Consider the following 12,573-nt stretch of genomic DNA (forward strand, 5'->3'; position numbering starts at 1 on the left):
ATGCTTCCGTCTGCATTTCACCTTCTCCCAGTAATAATCCTGCTGTAGACTCTACTGAGCTCAAAATGATTCAGACAAAATGCAAAATACATTGAGGTGCAAGTGACTGCAAATGTCGAACAGGACAAACACATTGTAACATAGTAAGCTCAAATGTACTATATTTTTAATTGAATATGAAAATGTAAGCATGTAAAAAGTAATATGGTTTCTCTGCTATAAAGAGGACCCATGTCTGTGTTGGAGAAAAAAGTCTGCACTATATCATGACTGTGTTGCATTATGGACTACTGCGGCTGTTTTTCAGGGAAATGAGCATATCTGCATCATCTTTGATGAATTTCTCCCTTTGAAATTGATACATTTTGATGTAGGATTAGATTTTTTTTTGATTCTCCAACACCGATCATGAGTTTTGGTGGTGAGGCTGTGGGTATGTTTTAGATAGATGATTGGATGGTCTTGTTTAAATTGAACAGTTTTGTACCTAGTCAATTTTCTATGACCTTTTACTGAGATAACTATACGCCACGTATTCTATACTTTGAGAGTAATCTGGAGCAGCTTGGAAACGTCTATAAAGGTACATTGTAATTCAATAGAATTGCTGCTTTGCCAAATCTGATTGAAAAAAAAGTGCTGCTTCTTACTTTTGACAGCAACTTTTGACTACTTTTTAAATATTATGGTAGTTTGAAATGTTGGCCCAGAGCAGTAAACACCCCATTTGTGGAAATCCCTGTAATCCATGACGGACCTGACCACACTGTGTATGGTGCAACTACGGTGACAATAACAAATTGAGCATAGTTTAATTTGACATCTGTTCCTGTGACAGATTGTAAACCTTTTTTTTCTAAATCAGCCAGCAACATAAAGCTGTTTGGTTCCGTAGCATATATTTATGTGACACAACATTATACTTTATGTACCGCCTGAAGACATAAACCTTTTGGTGGAAACAGTCAACATTCATTCACTGCTAGGAAAATATGATGTATGTATAAACATACAAAAATACATATGGCTATAAAATGTGGACGTGGAACATGATCCAATCAGAAGGATTAGGTTAAGATTTGTAGTATGACACTCACATGCCTATTTGTACATTGAAGAAGATATTGGACTGGGTATCCCATCAAGACAAATGGTTACAGCCAATGACATTTTCAATGTACAAATGAGGACCTAAACTGACCCTTTGGATCTTTGGATGGGGCCACACTAGCTGTTTCCCTGTTTTCAGTCTTCATGCTAAGCTAAACAGTAGCCCAATATGAGAGTGGTATCAGGGTCTGTCATCATATTTTGTGACGTCACCCTAAAAAACATTCTTAAAAACAAAATGTTCAATTTGAATAGATTAGATGAGTCAGTCTCTTTTTGTTCAATCAACTTTCTTTAATGAGTTTAGCTCTTCTGTGTGTGCCTCCAGTTGTGTGCGGCAAGCAGTGTAAATGTTGTTTTTGAAAGACTAACAAATATGGATTGAAGCTGAATATTTTGTTGTATTTTTGTTTGGTAAAAACACATTGTGCATTTCCACAACAATTGTTTTGGAGGCAGCCTTATAGGAAAATGTATTTCTTGGAAGGCATTTGTATTTCATTATATGTTTTCAGTAAATAGATATGGTCACATATGTAATTGAATTAAGAACAAGACAACAGAGTTAAAATGCTGCTTGCAAGCACTCTGAAAAGTGGTGGCTGGCGTGACTCTCAAAAACCCTGACAGCTAATTACACTATGCATCATAACCTCTGCTCTCTGAGGGGGCAGAAGGAACCCCCACACGGGGCAATTTAAACTAGTCCTCATAAGCTACTTTTCCCCTGCATTGAAACATCAATGCTCACACATTGCAATAACTGTCCACACACACACTCTCTGAACACAGTATAATACTCACACACAGGTTATGGCTTCCCAAGCAGTTTGAGCTTGTTTAATTTCATCCCTGTATACATTCTTTGTGATCAAACCTTTATAGACGAATAGAAACGCAGATAATGAAGACCTTCCATGATTAGTACCAATACAGAGTCATCTTAGCGTACAGTCATGTCCATTCAAGGTATTGTAGATATCATTTGGTTGAATGAAAGAAAAAAAATGTGTTTATTATATACAGAGAGACATAAATATACACATGTGCAGGTGGACGTATGGCGCACACCCGCAGTCACTTACAACATTTCAAATGACCAAAGGACCGTTACGGTTACGTTGCCATCTTTCGTTCTTTTCGTCGCCTGCTAAAAAAGTATACTGTAGCACCCGAATGAAAGAGCTTTACGGTAGATTGATTATGGTCACGGATACTATACCAACACTTAGAACACTGAGTAGGCTTTACAGTTTAGAGTTTAGACTAGTGTTGAAGAGACAGAATGTAATCATCCCCCATCCACGCCCCTAAATTTGTGGTCTGTTCATCCAAGAGAAGATTAAGTCGAGAACCAATTCAGGACGAAAAAAATGTGACTCATAGCAGAAATATGTCTCTTTCTCTCTCTCTTTGTCCTTTTGCTTTAACTCTACCCCATTTACCTCTTGCTCATTCCTTTTCTCTCTGCAACAATTTCTTTTCTGTCAATCCTGTCTCCTTTTAATTATGTTGTTCACTCCCTCTCTCCCTCCTCTGGTGAGAAAAGCGCAAGCATTGAAAATGATCAGCTTCAGTCCTCCATGATTTTGTGTCTCAGTCTGAGGGAGAGTCCTTCCCAAAGAATGGCTTTCATGGCCTCTCCTACCAAGGGTCCTTTTTCAAGCCATGTGCTTTATCACAGTTGTGGTCCACCCTAACATTACATCAAATAAACACCAAATTCACAATTGTAAAATTTTAATACTTTCCACCTTTTTTTGTATTTTTTTCCGCTTTCATAAATACCATATTTGTCAACTGCCCAGAGATTTAGTCTTCATAATATCAGTCTCAGAAATAACACCTTCTGCTTTTGGGATCAGCTTGTGGGTGGATGACCTCTTTTTCTCTTCCTGGCGCTTCTATAAGGCATGCTGGGCCAGGACCAGAGCCAAAACCAGGCTGGGAAGCAGTGCCCAGACATTGGCACACAGACAGCCAGTGTGATCCTCTGGCAGGCCTTGGGTTTTGCCCAGGTCACCGTCTCTTGGTTCAGGATACTGGACAGATAGAGGGACACACAAAGGGAGAGAGACGTGTAAAGGTTAGACATGACTCAGACACTCGTGTTGCTTCTTGTACTGGCATTTGATGAGGGAAAGCAGTAGGAGGCGACAGGAGGGAGGTGAGACAGGCAGGGTCAGAGCTGAGGAGAAAACAAGAAACAAAGAGTCAGAAACTCAGAGTAAGAGTGAGACAGTACATGGATCCATGGCAGACCCACCTTGGCACGAGCATTAAGTGTTTGATACACCACATGTTTTGATATGTGAAGTATATTTCAAACCCCTGCTTAGTATGCTCTCTGCTTCTTAAACAAGTTGGCAACAAAGGAAAGCTTCTTGTGAGGACTTTTTCTTAAACTCTTTTAGGTTGCGCCAGCAATTCTCTAAACAGTTTTTAAAGCTATCATTACAGACTTTATTTACAAGAACAACATGCTACGAAGCCAAACACACACTACAGAAGCCAACAGCAGCTGTGGATTTCTTTCAATATTTTATAAGCCAAAGATTATAGCAAACAGAAGCTGAACAAAACACTTGCAAGACCTCTTTTATGCAGTTTGACTGTGCACAATCAAAACACAACAGTGTTTATTTTTACGCACAAGAGAAAATAAACTCATGTACAGAGTGCAAACACAGAGAGAGACAGGCAGTTTACTACACTGTTCACATACTGGCAGAGAGCAGGGGCAACACAACGGTCCAGATATTAAACTCCATGGCCTCCAGAGTTTCACTGTCACATACACACTGCAATTGCCTTATTATGTGCTTTTCCATAAAAATGTTAGCGTTTTGAATACTTTTTCAATTTGCTCAGATTCTTGTTACACAAAGCATAACCATTTGCCTCGAAGTTAAAGTAGTCTCACTCAATTTGCAGAGGCACCATTTTCAGTCCAGCACAGCAATACAGAGGCACATCATAAGGAACATGAAACATTCCTCCTCCTCCTCCTCCTCCTCCTCCTCCTCCTCCTCCTCCTCCTCCTCCTCCTCCTCCTCTTCCTCCTCCTCTCATCTTTACCAATGTAACCTTTGCACAGATTGCACTTTGGTCCATTTCCCTGTAAACAGGAAAAACGTCTACTCCGATGTTATCTACCAGCACCTCATTTTCCAATAGAACAAGGCAACAAATGAAGAATAAAATAAAAAATGAAACAAGAAAATTGTGTTGGTTTGTATTAACAGGATGGGCATATTTTTCCTGTTAAGGAAAAGAGGGGTATTCAAAACCTGGGCTTGTGAATTCACGCTCTATAAAGAAATGGTTAATTGACAGTTGCCAAAAATAGCGGGAAAAAAAGCCATGGGTAGCTTGACAATGCACCAAACACATCCACAACTAAAAGCCAATTAATTAGCAAGGGCAGTGATGTGTGACAGCAGCCTGTTGACATGAGTCCAGATCTCCGGCTGCAGCCAATATCCACACGTACACCCAGGCTTGTGAAAAGGCACACACACACACACACACACACACACACACACACACACACACACACACACACACACACACACACACACACACACACACACACACACACACACACACACACACACATACACACACGATTAAAAGCACAAACACATGCATACAAATGCATACACTGTGACGGAATACAGACAATGTCAAAACACACACTTATTTATTGATGCTTTAACACATGCACGAGAGAAAGGATGGAAACAACCTGGAGTATTTATATAAACTGTTGATAAGAAAGTTTCCCCCTTGTCATTGAACAGGTTAGTACACATAGGCAGCCAGAGTTTTCATTATCAATCATCACATTGTCAAATGTACAGTGCATTTATAGTGCATTTCCCAAGGCAAGTAGTCGAGTAACACTCAGCTGAGTGGTTTCTATCCACAATCAATTTCATTCAATTTAGCTCATAATCAACACATGCCAGTGACAGTGTAGGAACATAGACGATACCAGGGGGGGTTACACATACAGAGGTTGGTTTGTATTACATTTAAAACTAAACTTGAAATGCAGTAAAAAAAAATGAACAGCTTAATTTAAACAACTCCTTGTTCAAGAATCTGTGAAACGCGGACATTACAATTCCAACTGGGATTACAAAAGACACACGATCCCTTTTATCTGTGAGACACCGACCCATTGGGGGTTTACAAAATCCCTCATCAAACTCCACATATTAGTATATGGGAAACATATTGCTTTTCTCCATACAAACAAAGCAGGACGTGTGATGGCTACCTCTCTGACTTACAATGCTCAAAGGACCAAGCTTCAGCTCACATGTTTACTCACTGAGCATAGGATAAAGCCCACAACCACTAGCAGTGACATCTATAATAATTATGCATCTAAATTAGCTGAAAAAAAGAGAGAGCAGTATGACTGACATGAACAGGCTTAGTTACGGACCGCAGATTCTTCTATGCCAGCTCTTCTCTAACTGTGCTTCATATAGATTATCCTTTAGTGTCATGGTTGATCATCCATCCAACTATTACAAACCTGATGTATTCTGTTACCCAGACTGCTTGTACCCATGTGCATGCAAGTGTGTGTGTGTGTGTGTGTGTGTGTGCGCGTGTGTGTGTGTGTGTGTGTGTGTGTGTGTGTGTGTGTGTGTGTGTTTGTGTGTGTGTGTGTGTGTGTGTGTGCATGTGTATGTGCTAGTGTGGAGCCCATGCTGGCTGCCATGACATTTACGGCCTTGGACAGACGGTTTTCTGCCAAAAGGACTCCATACCATAACAACACTCCCCCAATTTATCTGCCATGGAAGTTTGACAAGTTTTAATTGCCAGGCTTAGTTGTCTGAGAGTGCAGAGCAGCCCAAAATGTCCCTACCAGCTCCCTCTCTAATTATAAACTTCCTGCTTGAATAATCACACGTCTTATTGTTTCCTAATTACCATTTTTACAATAAATTAAACACCACGCTGCAGTGAGACAGGCACAGAGCAGTGCATCAATACTGACATACACACACAACACCTTTCGAGAAATCCACCATTCATTCCCTCCCCGCCAACCTCTCTCTCTCTCTCCTACACCTTTCCTAAACATACACACTGTTATTGTTATCAGAGGTGCTTATACATTAATTCTACTCTTTGCAACATTTTTAAGGTTTTAATTTGCTGTCTCCACAACAATGAGGGTTTCTGCGTAAATACAATACTGCATGTCCATGGTGCAGTGTGGCCATTTAATGGCTGTGAAAGCCCCTGGAATTACTCAAAATAGATGTCTTAATGGGGGTCATTCATTCAGCACACACATTTGCATTCATAAACACTGCACGCTGCTTTGATTTGGTCTATATCTATAATAATCACAAAAAAATGACATTAACAATAACATCAGCAGCAGCGGTGGCAGCAGAAGGATTTACAAAGGACAGTTTTAGTCAGCTTAGCTTGGTAACTGGGTCTCCTGCAAAGGTGAAAAACATCATTAGTCTTACACCAGCAGGCTGCATGGCACATCTAAAATGCATCTGTAACAGCACAATATTGTGAAAACTAATCAAACTGAACAACTAGATAAAAAAAACTCCTTTGATCCTTTGCCCCAAAGTGCAGTGAACATTTCTGACCTGTTCAAGAGAGACAGAGAGAGAGGAGGAGTCTTTGGCGGACAATACGGTCCAGTCATTTTCACATTGTATTTAAAGAGAAATGTAAGTACAGTTTTAAAGACAAACACGTGTGCATTCTTGCAGCACAGCAAAGAGTGATGTTTTTCTGCTCTGGACGGTGAACCCAGTTATGGCAGAGTTCACTGCAGTCTTCAGTTGATATGGCATTGAGTACAGGCCCTGAGCCAGTATTTTAAAACCTCTAATCCAGATTAAAACCTCCACCTCCCATTTATTTCACTATTTCATTGTTGAGAGAGAAATATATATTTCCACCAGATGTCATCATCTTGGATGTAGCATACACTGTCTTATCATAAAGGGTCTCTTCTGATGTGCCAATTGCCTCTAACAAGCATAGAGATTGATGTGATTTAAATGTGAATAGTGCAGTGTGTTGAACTTTGTGATTTTGCCTCTGTACCAAATCTTCCTTTCATCGAAGCAGAGAGGAGTGTTTTTGTGATACTTCTTGTCTTGTCCATTTTAACAAATGCATGCACGGAAGTGGCTGGAATCGTATGTAAAATAACAACAAATAATAATGGATATGAATTGTTAGGTACTATATACAAGTTAAAGAGTTTTTTCTTTTTTGCCGGCTGTCGGCAGGTTGTAGCTAACGATGCTAACAGTGATAACAGTGCTAACTATGGCAAAAGTGCTGGCAGAGCCAACAGTGTTACCTGAGAGTAAACTGGAGGGTGGGGGATACACTTCCACAATGACGCTGTCAGTCGGGATGGCATTATCAGCTATAACCACCGTATCAGTACAGTGCAGAGGGGCGGCCACAAGCTAACCAGTAGGGCAGGCTTGAATGCATAAACATGCACTAAAAGCATGCGTGGGACCCTGCTATGTCAATAAAATAAGGAAAATCTCAGAATACAACGCACAGAAAGAGTGCGTAATCATTCTCTGACTTTACTCTACTATACCTTGACATAGTTGTTTACTGCTATAACAATGGTCTGAATGTCAAAAAAAGCACCTCTGACATTTGTAATATCTCAGAAATTAAACAGTTAATGCAAACCAATTACCTTTAGGATGGTGACAAAGGGTGGTTCTGAGGTGCCTGTCGACCAATCCGACCCGGTTTTCGTAGTTACTGAGGGACCAGGGACAGACGCATTTTTGTTCTGCATGTTGTCCATCCCGTAACCGAAGGCCTGAATAGCATTTCCTGCAGGGACAGAGATATAAAGTTATTGGTTTTGCACTGCCATTCCAGCAAGGAGCTAGCTAGCAGACAGCTGTAAGTCAACCTCTTGGTACCCTGCCCAATCTTTGGCAAACAAGTTGGGCGTGTGATTGAGGAAGGAAGGAGTAAAAAGAGTAAAGAGAGCCACTCTGTTTGCTTCGTCAGTAAGCTTAAGAGTTGAACTAATCAAAAACAGAGATATGTCTGTCACTGGGGAGGCCGCTCAGGATTGTAATGTCTCACAATATACCAATATTGTTTTATGTTTAATATCTTAAGTTGTGCCTTTTTTGGAATGCCTAACTTGTTTATATATTATTGATAAAGTAATTATCCTTCTATGAGCAAATCCTGCGGAGATGCATTGGACACGTTTATCAAACACAACAACATTACATCATGGGGTAATTACAAAAACACTTTTATCGTACAACAGCCAAATTCTCAAATTGCAACATTGTGACCTCAAAGTGACAAAATGTCCGCACTTGAGATGATGTAGCTCAATTTGTTTGCCGACAGTTGTACACTCAGAAATGGAATCTGCTAAAAGTAGCAAATCAATCAACTCTAACAGAGGACAGCAGCCTGTATAAATATTCGTGCTTTTGTATTTCCCTGCAGATGTACTGTATGTATGCGTGTAATTTTGTGTCTAAGTGCATGTGTGAGTCTCTGCAAAACTGTGATAAATCCCTGTTCAGTCAGCTTTTCAGCTAGATATGGTAAAATAGGGGCTGAGTACCTTTTCACTGCTCATCCGTTTAAAACACAAGGCTTGTTTCCCTTTGTTCAGCCAGAGAGAAGGCAAGGCATGTAATTGCTTGGCAACCACCTCCATTATAAGGTCAGCATGCAGAGATGATTCTGAATAGATTCATGTGACTGATCAAATTCAAAACATTCCCAAACTAAGGAGGACAAACAGGATAGAACACACATGCATAATCTGATGGACACAAACACAGTCCTTAGTACTCCTGATGCATGGTCACAGATATTTGTCTGTCACATCCTCTGTCCACCTACACGGTGTTGCACACCAGCACACCTACTGTACAGCAACACACACACCTGCACACCTAATGCATACATAAGCCCCCTTCATGTTTCTCATTCTGTTCGACACATGCAATTTGGGCTGCTGCTAGAAAATAAAAGCAGAGAGGAACAGAGCTCACCAGTGAAGCCTAGCAACTTAAAATGCTAGCGGTGAAGAGATGGTGAAGTACTGCTGAGACATGCGATGTTGCGCATCTGTTTGTCAGGGTCGTCTATCGCTAGCTATCCCCCTACAGATGCTGTACGATGGGGGAAAAAAGTCATAAATCAAACTAGTTGGCTGGAGGGCCTCCACACAGGATGTTTTACTGCACCCAAACGTTTCACTGAGTGATTAAGCTCATTGCCAATAGCAATTCAATTTTTTAATGACTCTGGATAAGTTTTCCTTTAACCCCTGGGCATAGCATGCGTTGCCCTACCTGCAGGGACAGATGGAGTAAGAGAAAGGGAGGAAAGTACAAGAAGAGCAGAAACAGAGGGAGGTCCAGACTATGTTTGAACTAATATCCTTTCACTGGAATGTGTTATGTTGTCCTCCACACACATTTGACAAATGTTGAAACCATTCTTCTATTTGACTATTCCCTTGCTTGATCTTGTAAGGAGAGAGCGGGAAAGAAAGAGCAGATAACACATGATTTGTCTAACACTTGGTTTAAAATGCAATGTGCTTTGTTTTGTTTATCAATGTAAAAAAAAGAAGGATTTAATCTGCAGAAACAATGAAAGTTGATATGCAAGTACAGACATATTTGACATACACACACACACACACATACACATACACACACGTACACACACTCACACATACATTTATATGTGTATACGTATGTTTGTGTATATTCTCCTCCATGGTGTGTCGAAGTGTATCGCCTGTTTCCCTTGACTGCAGAGGAGATGCTGAATTTTGTGTTATTTTTCAAGACGCCTCCTCAGCTCCCAGCCTCATCCCTCATCCTGCACACTCAGCTAAAACGGTACCCCAGCAATCTATTGAAATGGTCTGAAAGCATTATCCACACAATGGAACATGTTAAAGGCAATGGTGTCTTGTCGCGCTGTTGACACAGCTCGCTCTGCCAAAGCAAGGAAGGAGCATCCTGTATTTTTTTCATCACAGTGAAAAAAGCATAAAGATGTTTGAGGTAACCACTATCTCATGCTGCAACCCTGTGTGTTATGCATTAGATGTGCAGATATGTATTTTAGCTCCTGTAATTATTTAATTTGTGCTAGATCTGTTCCTTTTCATGACATTTTTCTCCTGCAAGGGATAAGCCCTTTAACTCTCTCAGATTGAATATGAAAATGACATGCCTAATGGTTTCTTTTGTATTAAAGTCTGGGCAGATCTCGCCCAAAGGCGGGATGAGAAGTGATAAGAAATGACTAGTTTCTGAGAAACTAAGAACATTTAATTCCAACTTAATCAGTGGGCAAAGGAGTGTCAGTGGATGAGTTATATCAAACTATGTTGCAGACAAATTATCATGAGTACTTCAAGAAGTTCCATGCATCCATATATATTTTCAAGTTTTATTTCCTATTTTGTCATAACTTAATATCATAAATCATTTCATATTTTCTGTTTAATTTAAATAAAATGAATTGATTAAAATGTAAATCAACGTAATTGTCTTTTGACATTTATACCTGGATATACAGTATATAGGGTGTTCAGCCCCACCTCTCATTAATTCCAGATTCAGTCTTCCCACCACCATCGTTTCCTTAACAACATCACATCCAGAGTTATATCACTGAAGAGCTCTACGACATTGAAAAACAGAATATGCAACGAGACCATTAAAGTTGCATTAGATTGAAGTTCATGGCTCACTCTACTCTCACATGGCGGAAAGAGTAACTACCGCATCACACGCTTGTGCTCTAATCAATATTATATGACTGCTGGACCCCTATCAGCTACAAACCCCATTTCAGATGCATGCAGAGTATCAGTATATTCGGATGGCTCACTTAGGCATGTGTTATTGGTGAAGTACCGCAGGAAGTTCATACATTCCTCTTCTTGGTTTCCACTGCCCCTGCAGGTGCACCACGGGGAGATGGTCCAGTTGGAGAAGCTGCTGTCGACATAGTTGGGAGTCATGTCTGTTCCTGTTAGGATATCCACACAAACACAGACACAAATTACACAAATTGGGACAAACAGTTATAGGTCACTAATGGACTACATTCATTGCAAATAGTATATAAAATGGACAACAAGATGTTAGTCATAGGAATGGATTTGCACAATTTAGGTTATGGGAAGGTGAAGCATTCTGTAATGCTTTGTTTTTTATGTAAAGAGGCCATTATGTTATGAATATTTTGCAAAGTAGGTGCTTTAGGAAGTGTGTGAAGCGGTTTGAATATAGCACTGCTGTACCAAAACATTTTACTTTTCAAATATCTTTCTGTGTCTATGCTTTCAGCTGGAGTCAGGGGTGTTGGAGGCACTTTGTGTAGCATTTTCCAGAGAAATCCCAGAAGTTCCATGGCATATTATCACTTCATACTGTGCCGGTTATGACACATGGTGGGGAGGTAGTGACTGATACTGAAATATGGACACTGGGGGAAAAAGTTATTTCATGTAAATGTGTATTTAGAACTCTTCATGAACCTGGTGATGCAACCAAGGTGCTGTTATCAAACGTTGGCTGGGGTTGAAAAATGTGTATGTGCCAGTCCAGGCACATTGTTTGAGCAACATTTACTATGCGCAAACAGATGGTCATCAAGTGTTTTAATTAAGTAAACACTCTCTCTGTGCCTCTGCTGCCTAATTACTTTTAGTAGTGACCTGATGTCCAGTGTGTTGGGGGAGATATCAGGGCAGGGGTGTGTGTGTGTGGATCACTGCTCTGTCTGCTACTCAAGACAAAAGTGAAGGTAGACTAGACTGCTGTCGCACTAACTATAACCATTACTCTTTATCTCACCAAGTATATTCAATTATTGTGGCATTCGGAGGTGAATGTGCATTTATGTAAGTCTCCCTCCATTTCGACCTCTGTCCATTTTCTCTCTCAAACACACAAACAAACTCTCATTCCATCACAGTGCCATCCACAGCCCCGACTGTACTGACCAATGAGCCTTGCGTAGGAGGCCAAGCAGGCTTGGTGATTGTCTTGGTTGGGGCACGTGCTCACTGTGTGCGGAGTCACCAAGCAGTTCACCGTGTAATCAGCCAGCCTAGACCTGCACAACAAACATGAAGCACAGCACAGAGAGAAAAAGAGAAGCAGACACTCAGTCACGAGCATATGACAAATGAACACACACACACAAATTCAAAGTACAGGGCTTAATCTTTTGGCACCATTTTTACTTTGGAGCATCTGCCAATTGAGACCAGCATCACACTGGGAAAGTATATGAAACATCTGTTTGTGGGCTGCAACAACAGGTGTCCTGAATAGCAAACCAGGTCTCACTCACGCCTCAGTACCAACGAGCTATTTACTATCTTCACAAAATGCAACATAAACCCTGTAG

General features: G+C 40.6%; 1 protein-coding gene across 1 annotated transcript in view; it reads right to left on the bottom strand.

Annotated features, from left to right (window-relative positions):
- Positions 1-2,104: 2,104 nt before the first annotated feature.
- Positions 2,105-12,573, bottom strand: part of LOC306740590 (GDNF family receptor alpha-2-like) — a gene marked incomplete at its 5' end in the record, with an annotated part of 44,977 nt that continues 34,508 nt past the window's right edge. The window contains 4 exons of the mRNA XM_079222808.1: positions 2,105-3,152; positions 7,838-7,980; positions 11,044-11,184; positions 12,164-12,276. Of these exons, the coding sequence (XP_079078934.1) occupies positions 3,015-3,152; positions 7,838-7,980; positions 11,044-11,184; positions 12,164-12,276 (535 nt within the window). The 3' untranslated portion in view covers positions 2,105-3,014. The remainder of the gene's footprint in view (positions 3,153-7,837; positions 7,981-11,043; positions 11,185-12,163; positions 12,277-12,573) is intronic.

The sequence above is a fragment of the Taurulus bubalis genome (genome assembly GCF_910589615.1).
Source record: "Taurulus bubalis genome assembly, chromosome: 8".
Classification (NCBI taxonomy): Eukaryota; Metazoa; Chordata; class Actinopteri; order Perciformes; family Cottidae; genus Taurulus; species Taurulus bubalis.